General features: G+C 39.9%; 1 protein-coding gene across 1 annotated transcript in view; it reads right to left on the reverse strand.

The window, feature by feature from the left end:
* Positions 1–20691, reverse strand: part of TANGO6 (transport and golgi organization 6 homolog) — a 172143-nt gene that overhangs the window by 107913 nt on the left and 43539 nt on the right. The window contains exons 8-12 of the mRNA XM_057711664.1: positions 17463–17575; positions 15632–15808; positions 12715–12847; positions 10915–11106; positions 3832–3966 (exon numbers count right to left, since the gene is read on the reverse strand). Of these exons, the coding sequence (XP_057567647.1) occupies positions 3832–3966; positions 10915–11106; positions 12715–12847; positions 15632–15808; positions 17463–17575 (750 nt within the window). The remainder of the gene's footprint in view (positions 1–3831; positions 3967–10914; positions 11107–12714; positions 12848–15631; positions 15809–17462; positions 17576–20691) is intronic.

A 20691-nucleotide genomic window follows, 5' to 3' on the forward strand; every position in this document is an offset into this window, starting at 1 on the left:
CAGTGTAGGTTCACTGGCAGTACAGATGTACCGCCCTGGGGCAGGACATTGATAGTGGGAGACACTGTGCGTGTGTGGGGGCAGGGGGGGCATAAGAAATCTCTGTACCTCCTGCTCAGTTTTGCTGTGCACCTAAAACTGCTCTAAACAAGTCTATTTTTAAAAAACCCAACCATGTTTTCTCCCTGTTTTCAAAATTCTTAGTCACTGTGGGATTCATCTTATTCAACTAGGTAACGTCTGTAATCACCACGGGCAGGTTGGTGGATCCTGAATCAAACAGTTTCTAAGGCAATGAAAGTTATATATTCTTCCAGCTTCATAAGCCTACAGATTTCCCACGATGAGAATAATCCAGAAAATCTAAGGCTACAGCTGCCGACTATCTGTTTATAAATGTTCAAAAAATTTTTTTGAGGTATAAAGTAATAATCACTTAATTGGTAGATGCGAAAACTGAAGCACTAAGTAATTATTAACTATTTTTCAAGGGTCACCAAGGGCTACTATCAAAACTGAGAAGTGACCATAAAGCCCTCATGTCTCCTCCTGTCACTGCTTCTCAGCACAGATCTCACATGAAGACTTCAGAATTCTGTGTAAAAGCCCTGAGGCCTGAAGGAGCATCCCACAAGTGAGTGACAGATTCCTTTATCTGGCTGCCTCTCTCCCAGAGTTTCTGCAATGCTTCCGGAACAGAATGAGCAGTGCTATGTCAGCCCACATCCATGACTTCTTTCAGGGTGTCAGGAATGGAACAGTTAGATGTGAGTTTTTCTAAATTTCTTTAAGTTCTCAAATTTAAAAACTGGGAGTTGGACTAGTTGGGTGGTGGGAAGAGAGAGTATCCCCTCAGGGAAGCAGAGGAGAACTAGGAGGGCATGTGTACCCTGAAAAAGCCCTGCATGAGACTTTACAAAGCTCCCCTGGTGCAGCATACACACCCTCACTCTGCCTTACCCTGCTGCAGGGAAAATCACTATTCTAAAAGAATCCAAATCTCTTCCAGCAATAAAATGCTGACCTAAAAATTCCTAATTCTGAAAAATATTTACATTTATTTTGTGTTCTCGTTTCTGTATATCACCTATGTTTCTTCAGATATTTAGCTGAGCAGTTTATATGTCTGGGTCCTTATTTATAACATCACTGAATTTATTTACAAGTGGTACTTTTACTTTTGTTTGAAGTCAGCACGTAGTATGCTCTGTTTTATAATGAGCCATGCATAAAGATACACACAAGATCTAGAAATAGAAATCTTCTTTTAAATATTAAGAATTTATCAGATTAATCACAACCACTAGAAGGTAAACTCCATGAGGCAAAAGAGACACTTGATAAATATTTCTTGAATGAGTTCATTCTATGATACTCTCAGAAAAAGTGGCATGAGATCTCAAGATTTGGGTTCAAGTCCCAGCCCCACAAAGATCAGGTCTGTCCCACGCAGCAGCGCTTCAGAGGACACTATGGGCCCTGGAACGTCATGCAGAAAGCGCTTCCTGAGGGGACAGGCAGTTACCAGCATCACACTTTTACTGATGACTAATCCTGACAGACAGAAAATAAGTTTGGAATTATAGTTGTCTAGTTAGCAGTCTTAAACCCACACTTTCTCCACATCAACTCCTCTTCCTAGACACTATGTTCTATTGATAATCTTAACTACATAAATTAGAAAGGAAAGAAAGTTTTAAATGCTGTTAGATTCTGCTTCATTAGCTAAAACAAAGAATCCTAATCAGGGATAGGTACAATATAATCTTCTAGACTCCGAAGCAAAAACCTAGCCTGGCAACGATTATCTGGAAACATAATTCAGAATTGTGACTTTTTTTTTCTAATACAAAGACAGAAAACCTAGCATTACTATAGATGCCACTTATAAATCCTTGAATCAAACAGAAAAAAATTAATAGATCTAGGCAAAAGTGTAGGAGTGACGTTTATGTTCACTTGAACTGCAAAGTCAGAGGAATCCAGGATGTAATCAGTGAGTCAGGATGGCTCACGGAAGGGCAGGGACAGGTAGAGGATGCACATCTGCCTCAGTCAGGTGAGTCTCTGTCAGCACATGAGGAGTTGACACAGCCAGCCAGCCCCCCAATGATGGGCTTCTCAGAAAGGAAATGGAGATTTCTGTATAATATTTTCCATGTGGGATATAGTTTGAATTTCTAAGTATTAAATAAGAAAAAAGAAAAGCAACAAACAAGCAAACTGTCAACTATGGAAATAAAGACATTTAAATCAATACCCAACCAGAAAAACACAAATCAACCAGGTCAACTAAATCCAATAACAGTACAACTTCAGAAAAACTATTCCACTGGTGAATTCCTCCTTGACGGTTCTAACAGCAGGACTATAATATGACTCAAGCAACCGAACCAAAAATGTATTTTTTCAACTACACGGGGAATATAAAATTAGGAGTGCTAAGTAAATCTACCAAGAAATGGGTTTCACATTAACAATAGGGCCCAATAAAATTTCTCCTTAAGGACAGGCTAGAGAGAGGCAAATTCTAATATACCAAGAATCAGTATCAGATTTTAATCCTCAAACTCAAAAATCCATTCCCAGAGGATTTCCCAGTTCATTGCTAAGAGTTATGTCTGGTTTGATTTCAGGTCAGATTTCATAATACTTGCATTAAACCTAATCTGCTCTTTTGCAGTCTTCTGACCTGATGTGGTACGTCACACACACGTACCTACCTTTCCACCTTATTCTGACCCCTCGTCTCTACAATGCAGCTACATAGGCCTTCTATCAGTGCCTTAAGTATACCAAGCTCCTTCCTGCCTCCCAGCCCACATACATGATGTTTCTTTAATTGGGAGAGTTTCTTCCATCTGTACTGGACTTCCTAGGTGGTGCAGTGGTAAAGAATCCGCCTGCCAATGCAGGGGACACGGGTTCGAGCCCTGCCGTGGGAAGATTCCACATGCCATGGAGCAACTAGGCCCATGTGCCACAACTATAAAAAAAAAAAAAGTAACATCTGTACTACACACACTCCCAAACTCCTATGCATCAAGTCTTAGCTTAGTATGTCCTCAGTGGAAACTTTCCAAGCCTAGGCTAGATGTCATGTTCTCTTGGTACCCTTCACTTCTTGTTTGAGGTACTTCATTCAATTCTAAGTATTTTTTTTGAGAGAGTTATTTAGTGTCTGACTCCCTCACTGGCTCTGAGCTTCATGAGAGTAGGGACCAAGTTTACCTTGTCCACTGCTCTATTCCCAGCACCTTAGCTCAGTATCTGGCACATAACAAGTAGGCGACAAATATTTTTGAGTGAATAAATTTAAAAAATTATAAAATAAGCTATGTAAAAGATAATGCACAGGAAACAAAGCTTTAACATGCTACATGATATGCCTTGAACAATGGATCCTGAGCTAAAATGGAACTATTCAAAACATGGAATACTGAGCAACCAGCAGGTTACGAAGGTTGTCCCCTGACGACAGCAGCAGGGACAAGGGCTGAGCTCTGGAGAGCCGCTACAGCGAGGGCCGGAGGATCTAGCATTCACCACAGATGCAAAATGCTGTGCCAGCTATTTCCAAATCCAGCTTACGCCAGTTCAGAAAGGGCCCAGCACTTCCGATGGGGAAGCCTACCCAGGTAACAAGGTAGAAGTGGTACCGTTTTCTTGTCCTCTACTTTGGAGAGAATTCTTATTATTAACAACCTGACTTGTTTATCCCAGTTCTCCTGTGTGCAATATCCATTCTGATTTCTCACAAGGGTATGGAAGGGAAGTAACAGGTTCTTCTCTTCTCCCTCCTTTAAAGTGTGGCTCACGTCTGGAACTCACCTGAACGGCTCCTCCCAGCATGACGGCCACCAGCCCCATGGACATGCTCAGTGTCTGGGATTCCACGGTGCTCTCTGCCTGGTGGGCCAGGCTGGCACACGCTCGCTGCAGGGTTGCTGCTACAAAGTCCACAACCTACCACAGAAATGGAATTTAGAATCAGCGAGGAGGAAGGAAAAAAAAACCTCAAAGTTTTCTTTATATCTTATGTCTACATCCTCATCTTTTCCCTCATCAACATCACGATAGCAAGAAGCTTCAAGAACAACTGCTACTGTGCAGCAGGCAAGGTGCACAAGCTCACTTATGTCTCATATCAACTCTAGGAGGTACTCTTGTCCTCATTTTCACATGAAGAATCTTCAACTTAAAGAGGCGATCTGCTCAAGGCCATACAGTCAATAAATTAGAAAGCCCACTTAAACTTTCTCAGATCTTTCAATACAACACTTCCTTCACTTTTCATGAATTTTGCCAGGAAATTAAAATGAAAAATGATTCGTTACTTTCTGACCATCTTGATCTGCTTCTCCTAATGAGGATTTCTCCTCAAGAATTCCTCCCTCCCCGCCTCTGTACTGACAATCTAGTTCTAGTAAGCCAAGAATGGGGGAAGAGGCATTCATTTTATTTAGAATTCAGTGCCCTCAATCCGCACCGACAATCCAGAGTCATGTTTTTTAAGTACAGAATAGTTTTAAAGAATTAAGATTATTCATGTATAAGATTTTATATAGCATTTGTCTAACAGCTAAACCTCAAATGGAATTAATTTGGTCAACATCATTTTCACTGCGCTTGGATTAATCATCTTAAGTAGAAACACACTTGAATAAGACTGCCTGCACATACCCATACATGTGCACGCACACACGTGCACCTCCACATGCACACACGTGCACGTGCACACGCGCACCTGCACACACTCACATGCGCATTTGGGATTAATGACTTGAAAGGGAAAAATCATTTTGAAAATGGGGTGGCTGAGACAGGTCTTAATAAGGCCTCTAAATACCATGCAAGCTTGCATGTTTAACTCTCTGGGCAAATCACATGCTGTGCTAGAATCTTTATTGCAGGCTTACAGTCGGGAGAATGGCTTGTTAACACTTGTCTTTTGGAGCAAGGCAGGAAACTCGAAAGGTTATTAAAAGTTCCACTTACTATAACGAACAATGCTGGTTACGGCAATTTTCACCACCCTCTCTAGCCGAAGAATGTATTGATTACTAGAAGTTAAGGACATAGGCTTTTCCCAGAGAAACTGGTGGATCTACCATCTTGGGCCACCTATTTTGCCTCCAAAGAGTTTTCTAAAGCACTCCTTGATTATAGGAAGCTTCTATTTCAGAACAAATACACTGTTAAATTGCTGGAACAGAACTATCGAGCCTTCTAACTTTTTCTAAATTCCTCTCCACAATCTATCATCTATCTATCTAATATTGCTACACAAGTAGTATGATCCTATTTTTATTAAGAAAGAAACTTTCAGTTTGTATATATATTAAAGAAAAAAACCTGGGCGCTGTTAACTAGTGTGATAGCCAGCTGTTGTTGTCATTTATGAAGTACCCTTTCCCCCAAACCTTGTAGCAACAAAACCTCTATACTCATTTGGACGACAGCTCCTCCCCTACTATTCATTTCCTGTGATTTTTATGGGGCTGCCAGCCACAAGGATAGGTATGTGACTGATGCCTGTTCTAGAACTTACGCATATGGAGGAGACAATGGGAGACACTTTTACTTTTTTTTTTTTTAATAAAGCTACATCATTCTAAAAGCCAAACATTCCTAAAAGTTTATAATGAAAAATGGCAGTGCCCTACGCCATTTCTCTCCACCTGATTCTGACTCTACAGAGGCAACCAGTTTCAATTATTTAGCTATTTAATTTAGTGATAACATTAAGCATTTACTATTTACCAGGTACTGTTCTGAACATATTACAGGTATTTACTCATTTAATTGTCACAATAATCCTATGGGGATGTGCACACCTGCTGCCAACATTTTGGCAACTGAGTGCAAGGGGGTTGAGGCCTCACTGTTGAGTGTGCAGACAGCGACTTAATCCTCCCGTTCTGCAGTGTGCTACTTATTACTACCCAAGTTCAGCGTCTTTGGGTTCAACCTCTCTCAAGAATAAACCTCCAGCCTTCTGCAGGGGAGGGGAGGTGGTTGTACGAAGTTAAGGAAGGAATCAAAGGGTCTACTGACTCTTGTGGAGCCTTTCAACCTGGTTTAAGCTCTAAATTCAGCTCCATCTTTAGGGCTTATCTGGTGCCCCCAGTCCTTCCAGGGTTCTGCAGGGAGAAGCGACTTGCATCTCTTTTTTTCATTTCAAAAAATATTTTAACAGCTCTATTGAGGAATAGTGCTTTGCTTCCCGACTTCTGCCATGCAGGCACTTAGCTTTCTATTTTCTGAAGTTGTTGAATCAGCTACTATTCTCCAGTTTCCAAATACTGTTATTCTCTTTTATCTACTGTATCTCCTCTCCTGCTCTGTTGGTTCCTGTGGTTAACAGATAAACACTTTTGTTCAATACACCATCTTCAATTACAAGTCCCTACTTTTTTAAAATTTGTACTTCTACGTTGCTTAAATGTTTCTACAGTGAGCATGTATTACTTATGTGAAAAAAATTTTATCATATGAAAAAGACCACAGCATGTAGAACCCCTTCTATTCTGCAAGTCACAGTGATACAGTTACGGAAGGGGGCAGAGGGTGGCAGTTTCCTGAAAGGCCGGGAAAAAGTGAATCTTGCTCAGTCCACTCTGTGGACACCGGCCCCCTTGCTGGTCCCCCCACACGCCAGGCACTCTCCCTCTCATCTGGAGCACTCTTCCCCCAGGAATCGCAATAGCTCCCTCCTCCCATGCTTCAGAGCTTTCCCCAAAAGTCACTTTCTCAGTGAGAGTCTCCATGACCACCCTACTTACCTCACCACACTCCCTTTACCATCCCCTCTCCTTGTTTGACTTTCCTCTCTGGTACGTATTATCATCTCACACCCTGCGTGTTTTTGCTCGTATGTTTACCGTCTCTCTCTCCCTCTACGTGAATGTAAGCTCCATGAGACCATGGCTATGTGTCTGTTTTGGTCCGTGCTGTGTCTCTGATACCCAGAAGAGTATGTTGCACATGGTAGGCTCTCAAAACGCATTTGAGGAATGAAAGAGTTGGAACAGAGCTCTGTATCAGCACAGACCGTTCCACGCCTCATTCCTCTCTGCATCATCTCACATACTAATATGCCGTCTGCTAACACACTTGATTGAATTTTTAATCTTTCATCCATGAATACTTCTATATGCATTTCTAACAAATACGGAGATTTGTTTTTCACATAACTACCATACTACAACGACACTCAATAAAAGTTCTTTATATCTTCTGATACCTGGTCCATGACTGTGGCAAAAATGTCTTCATACAATTGGTTTCTTTGAATCAAGATCCACATATTGCATTTCATTGCTATGACTCAAGTCCCCAACAGTCCTGCTCCTTTTCAGTACCATTTATTTGATGAAGAAGCTGGGTCATTTGTCCTACGGAATTTCCCACATTATAGGTTTGGCTAATTGCCTCTCATGGCACTTTATTGGCTCATCCATCCCGTGTTTCCTTGATCAGATTTAGGTTCACATTTTGGGGGGGGGTTGTTTGTATTGTTTGGGGGTTTGCAGGGGGAAGAATCCTTCCCAGGTGGTGTGGCATACCTCCTCCTGCATTACATGAGGAAGCACGTAATACTGTCTGCTTCTCTTCTTATGGTGATGTTAAGATTAATTGGTCCAGGCTGAAATATTTAGGGGGGCATTACTGCTACTTGCATTAACCCTGAAATCCACCAAAAATAAAATAATAGACAGATGGAAACATAGATAAATATGTGATAAAGCATGTATGACAAAACGTTAGTGGTAGAATCTAGGTAGTGGGTATACAGGTACTCACTATAAAATTCTCTCAAATTTGAACAATTTTGTAATAAAATGCTGGGAGAAGGCAGGATCAGTTGGTTTGGGTGTATCTGGCCTAATACATTCATTATAAAGTACCCCTAACGGTTTCAGCAGCATTGATAATTGTTACCTAGATCCATTTTGTTATCAGGGGGATTGCAAAATATCATTTTCTAGTTCTCTTTTTGAGTTTTTCAGCTGTGGTTCTTACACAAAGAAAAAATTTTCTCCGCTGACTATTTAGTTACACTGAAATATAGTTCCTACAGGAAAGATAAATGCTTTATTAATTTTCTTCATTTATCAATTTACAAAATAGTGAACTGATGCCCTCAAAGATGTCCTACAAGAGATCTGGGGGAGGAGGACTTGATGTGTTTCAATCCACTGCAGGCTTTATTCTTTTTCATGCTTCAATTGTCCTACCTGTGGTCAACAGGAGCCCCTCCAAGTTGGCTCCTGAATGCTACTGACATGAGCCCATTCATCTCAGATGGCTCCATTGTATGCAGGTGCAACAAGATGCCCAGAGGCTTATAGTGTACAATTCCTGCCTGAGATCCGAGTGAACCTTTAATCCAATGAGCTTTGTGTTCTTTGGCAGGAAATGGTATTTAGAAACTATAATCTGGTACTAGGGATGCTTATTGCTACTGGATTGTCATTACTTCTTGACATTGACAGTGGACTGAGCTAGAAAATATCTCTTTTTTAAGAAGAGAAAAATAAATTATGAGTTCATATAAACACTTCCAGTTAGAATTTAATGTTATGGGAGTTTTATTCAAATTCTTTTAATTTTATAACTCTGTTTCTTATGCTAAAAATCTTATTTCCTAATTATGTTAACAAAATTACTTATAACTTATTTATTACTTATAACTTATCCATATACACATGAATTTCAAATTAACATACCAAAATTATCACTAGCAGTAAGACTACCAAATGCAGTTCAATGTTTTTTTGTCTGTTTCTTTTTTGTCCTGATATATTTTATCCTTCAAATTTTTTTTTTTTTTTTTGGCACACGGGCTTAGTTGCTCCGTGGCATGTGGGATCTTCCTGGAGCTGGGATCGAACCCATGACCTCTGCATTGGCAGGCAGATTCTTAACCACTGCGCCACCTAGGAAGCCCTGTCCTGATATATTTTAACATCAGCAGAGGATAATTTAATGGGACAAATCACTTTTGTATCAGCCTAACACCATTGTTCCTTAATTAGGAGTAAAGACAGATAAGTGGAAAGGCTTAAATCATATCAGTTTTTAGACCTTTTCCCTTTCCAACTAGCATCCTGAGATGAAAACTTAAGGTCTGGGTGAAAAAGTCTTTAGGGAACTGATATAAACACAGGAGAAACAAATCACCCCATACTAAGTAATATGGGGTCAGTGAACTGAAGGAATAAGAGGCCAGGAAAGAAATCATAAGCATAATTCTCATTAAACAGGCTCGATAAGTCAGAGCTGACAGGCAGCTGCAAATTTTCTCAGCAGGAGCTGTAGTGAAATGCTGCTTAGCAACACCCGAAGGCAGATGACAATGACGATGATACAAAGAGCTGGAGAGTCAGATTTAAGCATGACGATCACACCATAGTACAACTGACTATTCACCAACCAAGCAACAACTAACTGTGGTAAAGGGGTAAAATATGACAGCTACACTGCCTATGCTTGAGCACTTTTATTTCCTATTTTTTAAAAATGCTGGTAAAAATAATGTCTGAGCCATTAAATTCAGGCACTGATTCACATAGTTACTCTACTCTGAAAGCATTAAAAAAAAAAATCTGAAAACTTCACCGGCCAAAAAAAAAAAAAAAACACCCCAAAACAAAAACACTTCACAGGCTGTTGTAGAGATAAGCTGTGAATTAGAGGACCTATAAAATTCAAGGTGATCTTACCATTAGTGAGCTTTTTTCTTTTTTTTAATAAACGTCTTTTCTTTAAAATTTATTTATTTATTTTATTAGCTGTGGTGGGTCTTCGTTGCTGCACATGGGCTTTCTATAGTTGTGGAGAGCATGGGCTACTGTTTGTTGCGGTGCTCGAGCTTCTCATTGCAGTGGCTTCTTGTTGCAGAGCACGGGCTCTAGGCATGCTGGCTTCAGTAGCTGTGGCACACGGGCTCAGCAGTTGTGGCTCACAGGCTCTAGAGCGCAGGTTCAGTAGTTGTGGCGCACGGGCTTAGTTGCTCCACGGCATGTGGGATCTTCCCAGCCCAGGGCTCAAATCCATGTCCCCTGCGTTGGCAGGCGGATTCATCCCTTCATTCATTCATTCATTCACTTATTGGCTGTGTTGGGTCTTCATTGCTGCACATGGGCTCTCTCTAGTCATGGCAAGTGGGGGCTTCCCTTCATTGTGGTGCACAGGCTCCTCATTACCGTGGCTTCTCTTGTTGCGGAGCACAGGCTCTAGACGCATGGGCTTCAGTAGTTGTGGCACACGGGCTCAATAGTTGTGGCTCACGGGCTCTACAGTGTAGGCTCAATAGTTGTGGCGCACAGGCTTAGTTGCTCCACAGCATGTGGGACCTTCCTGCAGCAGGGATCGAACCCGTGTTCCCTGCATTGGCAGGCGGATTCTTAACTACTGCGCCACCAGGGAAGCCCAGTGAGTTTTTTTCAAATTTGAGTTTTCATCAGTCTCAACTTTTAATGCACATTAGAATCACCCACGGAGCTTTTAAAAATACATATGCCCAGGCTCTAACGTAGACGTGCTGAATCAGCATCTCTAAAAGTGGGCTGGGCATCAATACCAGGAAGAAGATCCCAGACAATTTTTTTTGCACCAAAAGTTGAAAACCACTGTGATATATAAATATTTTAAATAGTTCTCAGTTTTATGTGCATGAGAATCACCTGAGGAGCCTGTTAATTCTCAGGACCTATGAAAGTACTGATTCTCTTAGCCTGGTGTGGGTTCAGTAACTTACGTTTAACCTGAATTCCTGGTAACACTGATGCAGGTGTCATCAAACCACACTCCGAGTAACATTTCTTTGAACATTTAGGAGAAAGAATGAGAGAAACCAAAGTAAACAAATACCACCCGGCTGGGAACGGGAATGCGGCCGCTGCTGACCTGGGTGATGTTTGTGAATATCTGCTCAGACGTTCTCTCACACAGAACAGCCATCAGCTGGAGGACCCGCAGCTTCTGCTCCTGACCTTCCACAAGCAGAGTCTGGTGCTGCTCCAATTCCAAGAGGCTTTGGCTGGAGAAGGGCTTTGTTTTTAACTCTGCTCCATTTTCCACAGCCACGTGAGTCAACTCCTATCAGTGTGGGAGAAAAGAAAAAGTGAAGAAAAATCCTGTAGAAATAAGGACTTCAAAAACAGCTGGAAAATTCTGTTTGAAATGTGTATACTGAGAGCCAGTCTGTGTTCATTACAGCATTATGTACAATAGCCAAAAACTGGAAACAACTTACATGTCCAGCAATAAGAGAATGCATAAACTGTGATGTATTTATCATACTGCAGCAGTTGAAATACATGAACTAGACCTATATGGATATCGGTACAGAGTGATCTCAAAAACACAGTTGAATGAAAGATGTAAGTTGCAAAATAATACATATGTCATGATACCAGGTATATGAAAATTTTAAACTTCATAATAAAAAACATACATACACACAAAGAACTAGTTTGACAGACTACTTACTTTATGACTATTTTGATGATCTCTAACTCTAGCTTCCCTTGAACTGAGGGCACATAACAATGCCAAACCCTTTCTAAAGACTATTAGATGTTTTCAGCACCAGACCTATTTTTCCCTAAGATATTTAGAACTAAACTTCTACTAACAGATAATTCATTACTGTGGGTTTTGTAAGCTTTTCTCTAGCTTTCACACTGCAAATTTCCTTGGAAAAGGAAAAACCTTAGGTTCCTTAACAATTAAAGCTTTACCATAGTAACTGACAGTTTAGAGCAGTGGTCCCCAAACGTTTCTGGGCAATTTTGCTCCCCAGGGGGCACTTGGCAACGTCTAGGGACATTTTTGCTTGTCATAATTGGGAGGTGACACAGACGTCTAGTGAGTGGAGGTCTGGGATGCTGCTAAACATCCTACGATAGACAGGAAGCCCCACCCCAAGAAAAACTTACCCAGTCCAACATGTCAATAGTACGAAGGGAGAAGTACTTAGAGCGAAGCCCTTTGACCTTTTGTTTTTTAAACAAATTTCAAAGAAACTACCCAATTACGAGTGTATCTTATCAGAACGTTATTTACAGTGAGTGGCTGGGCAGGGGGATGAATGTGAACGTGGGAGGTGAGAAACATCTAAAAAGTATCCCCCACTCCAGTTCTAGGAACGTTAACCCCGAGTCCCTCCTTGCACTCTCCCACAGCCACACCAACCTTAAACTACTGTCAGGAGATTAGGGCAAAAGGAAGCACAACCACCAGGCTAAGAAACAAACCCGGAAAAGGTTTCAAGTGGCTACAAAACGAAATGAGAGAGGCAGCACTGCTAAATCTCCTTTGCAAATACCTGACAAAACAACAGTCAGAAAGGATAAGGGATTACTCCATAGCTGTAAAACCTACTATTAACTTCAAAAGAATTCTTACTGTCAACACAGAGCAAAGATTAACCCTTTCATAGATCAATAGCTCTGCTTTGGCCATCTCTAAAATTTCAGAGCAGATTACCTTGGAAAGCAGTGTGATCATATGCGTGCTGCTGAAGGTAAATTTCTTTTTGACCAAACCAAAGGCTACCAAAAAATAAATTACCCTTATGTCCTCTATTTCTCCTAAATTAAGACCTAATTTTAGGACCTAAAATTATGACTGCCTTGAAAATTCAAAGGGACTCCTGGTACTATCCTAGAATAAAGCTGACCATGAACTATACATAGTTCTTACCTTCAAGCAGAAGATGAAGAAGTCTCCTGCCAAACCACATTCCTGGCAGTGGGACAGCAAATCCCCCAGGTGCTCTACCTGGCACTGCTCTGAGGACACCTTCTGGTACAGGGCTTCATCTTCATCTTCGTCACTGCAATGCAGGGTAAGATTATCATCCAGAGATATAATTTTTTTGGAAACCCCATTAATAATCTTCTAAAGTAACATGTTATTTCCATATCGTAAATCATTATAAAGAGCTCGAAAATTTGTTTAAATTATTTTTCCTGTTTCTCCATGCTGAAAAGTATTTATTCTCAGAAGCTAGGCTATCATGTCCTACACAGTCATTTCCTCAAATGGGGAAAAGATTCACTTTAAGATGGATGTTGAAGAATTACTATTATTTCAATAAGTTGCAAAAGCAAGGAGGAACTAAAGTATAGTTTATGCAGATATTCTGGTTTCTGAAGAAAAGAGAAAGAAAAGGCTGAAATGTAAGTCCAGATCGCAGACAGCCTTGGATGCCATTCAAAGGAACTTGGACCTTTTTTCAATGAACCACTAAGACAGGATCTTCACAGGAAGAGAATCAGTCAACCTCAACAAACCAATTAGTTATGAAAATGCATGAAGGTTCAGAAAACTGAGTAGACCAAATTTCCAAGTAATAAAATGTGGCTAAGTTATCAAAAGCAGTGCTATGATTTCTGCGAAAAGTTTCAGGAAAATTCTCATGAAGTACTAAGGCTTTTAGTTTTCATTCATCAGATAAGTGAAGAAGCCAAGATACAATATTCTTATGCTATATCATGTAAATAAATATAAAGGTAAGAAGATACACTAGAAAACAAAACACTAAAATAATGTAAACAGTGATTAGGATAGTGGTTGATTTTTGTTTTCTTCTTTATGCTTTTTTGTATTATACAAAGAACATGTTATTACTTTTGTGATGAAAGAATAAAATTTCTTTCAGATTAAACTGAGGAAAAAATGACAGATGCTGCTCCATTTAATCAAAAATACAATTATTAAAGTTAAATTGGCAAATCATCTCACTGGGCAGTATGTCCCAATCTGCCAGTTCACTAATAACATAGCCTTTACACTCTTTTAGTAAATGAATAACCTTGAAATTGTGCTTAGGATTACTTCTTATATTTTCCTAGACTCTTCCAGAGTCCTTCAGATCAGTCATGTTTTTCCACCACATCTTATGTTAGAAGAAAAGCTGAAATAGCTTCTAAGCGTCTGTGAACCATCCCCACTGTCAAAATGAAGTGCTGTATTCAAATATCCCTTTTAAAAAAGACATGACAATTACCTGAAGAAGCATTATTGTTTTATTCATTCTTAAAATTTCAATGAAAGAATCAGTTCCAAATAGTTATATTTAGTGCTAGAAAAGTAAAAATTCTGGATCCAAAGATCATGAAATCTAAGCTGCTCTTTTAGTTTCTTTAATCAAACTTCTTATTGGTAACTGGTGCTGCTGGGCAGAATGGTAGACTGAAAGGTAAGTGGTGACAAAGACCAGGTGGTGATACGGACCTTGCCCTTGGAGGACTAACACCATGAGCTGGATCTTTAGAACAAATCATAAAATCACACACACACACACACACATTTCTCTGGTATAGCGTCAACTTCTTGGAGACAAGGAGTGTCTTCAATATCTAATGAAAGCTACGGATCCTATTTTCAGCAAAGAATCCACATTTTCATATTAAAAAATTTCTTGTGTATAATTTTAAGGGGATTACAGATTCTGAGAAGTCCATTTAGAGAGCCCAGGTTAAGGCTCCATTGCTTCTGGCAGTGGATGGAGATTCATTCAATCACTGCCTATTCACTTTTTTTTACTACCAAGAAGACAAATTATAGTTTCAATAAGAACTGTTGATTTTGACATATTTGCACTAAAGACTTAAGACAGCAATAAGTTTTAACTGCTGATAATTCAAACACTATAAAATTCTCTATCTAGTCACTAAACTGATCCCAGGCTAAACTGTTTTGAAGTGTTTTTAAATAAACATGCCAAAAAATGGTAAGCTCCTTCAGTTTGGGGGCATAGTTGTAACCGCAAAACCCACGGATGCTCAACAACTCTCAGTAAATTAGTAGCTTGAGTTTGTACCGATAATGCTGTCTGCAATCAGTGCGTTTTTTCCTATTTTCCAGAAGGCTATCATATTGAATAAGTATTCTAAAACTCAACCAAGTTGACCATGAATAAAAAAAAAACAGTTAAATTTAAACACTTTAACAAATAACAGCACTTTGAATGTGATGTGACAGCTGAGTAGAATAGCTGCCACCAGTTAAATATTACATGGACCCTGATCAACAAGAACTTATGTTTGTAGGTAATAACATCCACACATATCACCTAGAAAATGGAAATAATTTAAAATACACTTGTGAGACGTAGGACAAATAAATTATCCATTCCACTAACATTTGTCAGCCACCTTTTTAAACAACCCTTAAGGAGAAACAAACCCCCATCATTAAGTTACCTTAAAAGAGAGCTTTGAGACAATTTCCCTTAGGATTAAGTCTGACTCTGAACACACATATAGCATGTTGAGTGTCAGAAAGAGAACTGGATTATTATGGTGTTGAGGGTGAACATGTGTCTGCCTTTTACTCTGATTCACTGGCAAGACTTGGTGAAGTAAGTGGGCTTGTTATGATGCAGAGCTGTGAGGCTCCAGTAGATTGCACCTATTAACTAGCATCTAGGAAAAACCCGGAGGATCACTTAAGGCTCGCATTTCACTTAGGGACCTATCAATAAATAACAGCACCTCAGCTGTTTGAGTTTCTGGTTTCCTTTTTATCAGCGCCCCTTAGTGGACAAGTCACAGAACGGCCTTTCAGGTACAATTAAATCTGAAGAGAGACAGCAAAGGATGGGTGGACTCACCAAATGGCCTCTTTGATGGTAACCATAATGCCACCTCGAGTGGCAGCTCTAAAGTGGCACAGAGAATGGAGAGAGGGCACAGATTTGTCCAACCCTGCAAATCCTTTCAGGCTAGCAATTGCCTTCTTCCTCTCCAGTTTCCCCAGCATCCATAATAAGATCTCTTGGCAAAGTGACCTGGCAGAAAAAAGCAGTTATAAATGAGCTTGTCATCTCACTCTACACATCTAAGAAGCTAACATGAAAAAAGAAAGAATGACTGTCAGGCTCCATGCATTCTAAACGCTGGCAGAATCACCTAGCACTACTGCAGTGCAGGAGTGGAAACTGTGCTTCCTGTGAATTTCAGAATGCAAATATCCTGAAATTCCATGAGTGACTGACTAATCTCTGGATGTAAAAGTAGCCCTGATATGATACATTGGCCCCACACGGTTTTTTTTAAATTCCAAGTGCACTTACTGCCTCTGGATCAGGAACTGTGAAAGAAGAGTTTCCAATGATCAAACCATCTACAATCAATAGGACCAATACCTGGTGACCAAGACACAGCACACCAAGTTCTTGCTGATTCCTTATCCCCTCTTATCTGTGCCAATCAACTGGGACAGGAATGGAATAAACGTTTGCTTCTTCCTTCTCACTCTCTGATGAGGACATGATAGAGCTGTGAGGACTCGGGTTGCAAAACTAAAACAAGAGTTATTATGGGAATGATCTTTGGAAGCCAAATTCACATATTTATTTATAGCCTGCATCTTCCATTGCACTTTCTCTTGTCACTTCCCTCACGGCTGTAGGCTTCGTGACCAAAAGAGAGTCAAAGGCAATATGTAAGCTTCGAATAATATGCAAGACTGGGTGCTTTATCACTTAATGATGATGATGATAGCAACCGTTTATTGAGCTTATGATTTGCCAGGGACAGTGCTAAACACTTGGATGCACAGCCTTCATAATAACCTGTGAAGAAGGTGCTGCTACTGTGTAAGAGATTACATGTGGGGTATTTCCAAATACCAAAAATCAGAATTCTCTAGGGCTTTAGAAAGGATATAAAGCCTCTTTTAAAAAAATTTTTATTGGAGTATAGTTGATTTACAATGTTGTGTTAGTTTCAGGTGTACAGCAAACTGCATCAGTTATACATATATCCACTCTTTTTTAGATTCTTTTCCCATATAGGCCATTACAGAGTATCCCCTGCACTATACAGTAGGTCCATATTAGTTATCTATTTTACATACAGTAGTGTGTATATGTCAATCCCAATCTTCCAAATGAAGTCTTATAAGGAAGAAGAAACAAACATGAATCACTGTGAAAATAGAGCTGATACAAAATGAGTCCTACTTAAATTACAATACAAAAGATTATTTTCTGGATGGTGAAGGAATCCCTTCATTCTCAACAACACTGTACAGCACTAACACCTAATCCAAGCCTAAACGACAGAGTGCCACATTCAGATCCAGATTTCCCCAACTTGCCTTCTAATGGCTCACAAGGTATTTATGATCCAACCTCTATTTCCTCCTCCCTAGACATGTAATTCCAGTATTTCTCACTGATCAAACAGTGGCATGTTCATACGTGTATATGGAGATCTCATCTCTGATGTCTGAGACAGAGGCTGAGGAAAGTCATTCTAAAAACTAGATCCAATCCTGTGCAATCTGCGATGCGCTCTTTCTTTTCTAGAGGATTGTCAAATGTTTTCCTGACTTTGAAAAAAAAAATTACTAAGTGGCATAAGTCATATTTAAAATAAGAACAACATGCAAGAAAGAATTCATTGTTTACAAACTATAAAGTTCTCTAGATTGTTTACCTTATGTGAGACACACTCTGCTTGGTAAAACAGTAGAGAGAAAAGAGCACTCCCAGGACAGGAAGCAGGGAATCCACCAAGACTGTTGAAGGTTCATTTCCGACCACGTACACCTAGGGAAAAGGAAATGATGGTACAATGAATGCAAGGCCGGAGGAATGGGAATCAAACACCATCCATGTATTAGCAGGGCTTGGAGGCTTATCTTAGGCAACACTCCAGCCCTGAGGTGAACAATTTTTTTTTTTTTTTTTTTTCTTTTTTTGGCACACGGGCTTAGTTGCTCCGCGGCATGTGGGATCTTCCTGGAGCTGGGATCGAACCCATGACCTCTGCATTGGCAGGCGGATTCTTAACCACTGCGCCACCTAGGAAGCCCTGAGGTGAACAATTTTAGCTCTAAGCCTAAGGAAAGCATCTGGATTGGCAGACAGGCTGAACCACAGGGAGACAAAAGGGAGCCTTGCCCCTCCATGCGTGCAGCCTGGAGAACTGCCAGGTGAACCCGGTAGGCAAACCCGTTTTCTGACCCCTTCCTTTCTGACTTCTGACTATCTCGGAGTCCCCTCATCTAGTATTCACCTATACATTAATTATCTTAGGCTAAAGGCCCTGGTATTGGGAACTAACAAGCAATTACCATCAAACAGAAAAGCTTGACACGAGATTTGAAAGAAAACAAAGCAAAACAAAACATAGCTTGTTCTAGATTTGTTGTTCCTTTTTTTTAAAATTTTTTTTGGCTGTGCCAGGTCTTAGTTGCGGCTCCTGGGATCCAGTTCCTTGACCAGGGATCGAATCCAGGACCCCTGTGTTGAGAGCACAGAGTCTTAACCACTGGACCACCAGGGAAGTCCCAAGATTTGTTATTCTTAAGACCTAACTGCCACATGGGCATGTCTTATTCCCTCCAGTTCAATGAATGTGCACCTAGATCTGCACTGGCTTTACAGGGTTAAGGGTGTGACAATGCTGGTATTTATTAACAATAACTATGTGAAATGTTTTATTTGTACCTTTCAAAAAGGATTCAACAAACTCTTCTGAATAACTACTGGAATCAATGTACTGTTCTAGACACTGGTAGTGAATATGAAGGTGAACAAAAATTGTTCTCTCTCATTGCTTGTGATCTAACAGGAAGAATAAAAACAAGCAAACCAATAATAATAATATTATTATACAAGGTGGATAATTTAAAGTATCTTCGGAAGTGCCAAAATGCTATTCAAAACTCCAATCAAACACAATAGGATTTTTTTTCTTTGGAACTTTTATTGCGATACAATTGACAGACAATAAACTGCATACATTTAAAGTGTACAATTTGATTTTTTTTTCTTATTAGTAATGTATATATGGCAATCTCAATCTCCCAATTCATCCCCCCGCCCCCCCCCCCCCGCTTTCCCCACTTGGTATCCATGTGTTTGTTCTCTACATCTGTGTCTCTATTTCTGCCTTGCAAACCGGTTGATTTATACCCTTTTTCTACATTCCGCATAAACACAATAGCATTTTAAAATGCAATTCTGTTCTAATAAATGAACTAAAACCTGATGGTGTAGACAGTAATAATAGTAAAAGAAGAAGAAAGAGGATCTGACAATGATTACATGCTTAATATGTGTTCCAGGAACTATGCTAGGATTTTTATCTTCCAGGCACTATGTTAGAGTCTTTAAAGAGTTAGCTCGTTGAAATTTTAACTATTTCACAAAGTCTGTATTAGCATATTAGCAGACCTATTTTAAAGGATGAGGAAAGGGAAAGTTCAAGAGGCCCTAATTTGTAGAAAGAGGATTGAGGTAGAAATCAATGTTTATGGGAAACTAAAGGTCATGCAGGCACAAGCTGGAAAAATCTCTGTGCTTTTCCAGAGAACCCTGTCCCTTAAAATCAACCCTAATTTTTCACACTGCTTAAGCCTCCCAAGTCCTCTGTGGAGCCTGATAACGAAGGAGCCAGCTTCCTGTGCATGATCTAATCTCCATAAGCGCAGCTAAGCAAGGTGCATTGCATGGCAGTGCTCAGAAATGATATGCAGGCCGAAATATGATATCACCAATTACAGGAGGTAAGAAAAAGATCCCCCCAGATAACATAAGGGCCTATTGTTTGGCTCTGGATTGTGTGTTCCCAGAAGTAATCCCTGTGGAGCCATCCTTCCTTACCAGCTTCTTTAGTACAAAAAGCAAAAAAATAAATGAAGCCAAATCTCTATTATTTACTGGGCCAAAGCACTTCAAACTTTAACATGAATCAAATCAAGCACATTTCTCAGAGGCATATGCTGTTGTTGATAAACTCCAATTTTTAAAAAAATTCTCTTATACTTTTTTGTATTTTCTTACAAGGAATAGAAAAAAACTGCACAACTGTTCATACATATATGTTATTCATTTTTATGTAAAGGTTCAGCATATGTTTACTGAGTGCCAGTAGTGTGCTAGACACAGTTGTGGTTCTGTGGATACAGTGGGAAACAAATTATCTGCTTCAAAGGAGCATACATTCTAGTGAGGGGACAGAAAATAAACAATAACTATATAATATCAGATAGTGACAAATTCTAGGAAGAAAAATAAAACAAGTTAAAGGGATAGGGAGTGATGAGGGGAGGAGCATGTGGAAAGGGGGAGAAATTAAGAATAAGTCTTATCAAGTCATCAACTAATTACCCATTAAATTCACAGATTAGAATAGAGAAAGGAGGACTTTTTTTTTCCCAAGGGGGAAAGATTTAGAGATAAAGTCTCCTTTGACTCAAACCGATCAATGAGTTTCCTCTATGAGATCTCAAAGAACTTGAATAGCCTCTACTTGACACACACAGGATGGTCACCTCCCTTCCAACATTAATAGTTAAAATTCCTCTTTGGGGACTTCCCTGGTAGTCCAGTGGGTAAGAATTCATGCTCCCAATGCAAGGAGCCCAGGGTTCACTCCCTGGTTGGGGAACTAGATCCCACATACCTGCTGCAACTAAAAATTCCGAATGCCGCAACTAAAAGATCCCACATGCTGCAACGAAGACCCTGAGAGCCGCAACTAAGACCCAGTGCAACCTAAATTGATCAATTAGTTAAAAAATAACACATTAAAAAAAGTTCCTCCTTGCACTGAGCCCCAATCTACTTCTCTTTAAAGGTCCTTAATGGAAGTGTATCTATTGTCCAAAAGTTTTGGAGTGGCCATCTGAAAACAATCATCAAAATCCAGTCCTTGG

The sequence above is a fragment of the Hippopotamus amphibius genome, chromosome 16, assembly GCF_030028045.1.
Source record: "Hippopotamus amphibius kiboko isolate mHipAmp2 chromosome 16, mHipAmp2.hap2, whole genome shotgun sequence".
NCBI classification, from domain to species: Eukaryota; Metazoa; Chordata; class Mammalia; order Artiodactyla; family Hippopotamidae; genus Hippopotamus; species Hippopotamus amphibius.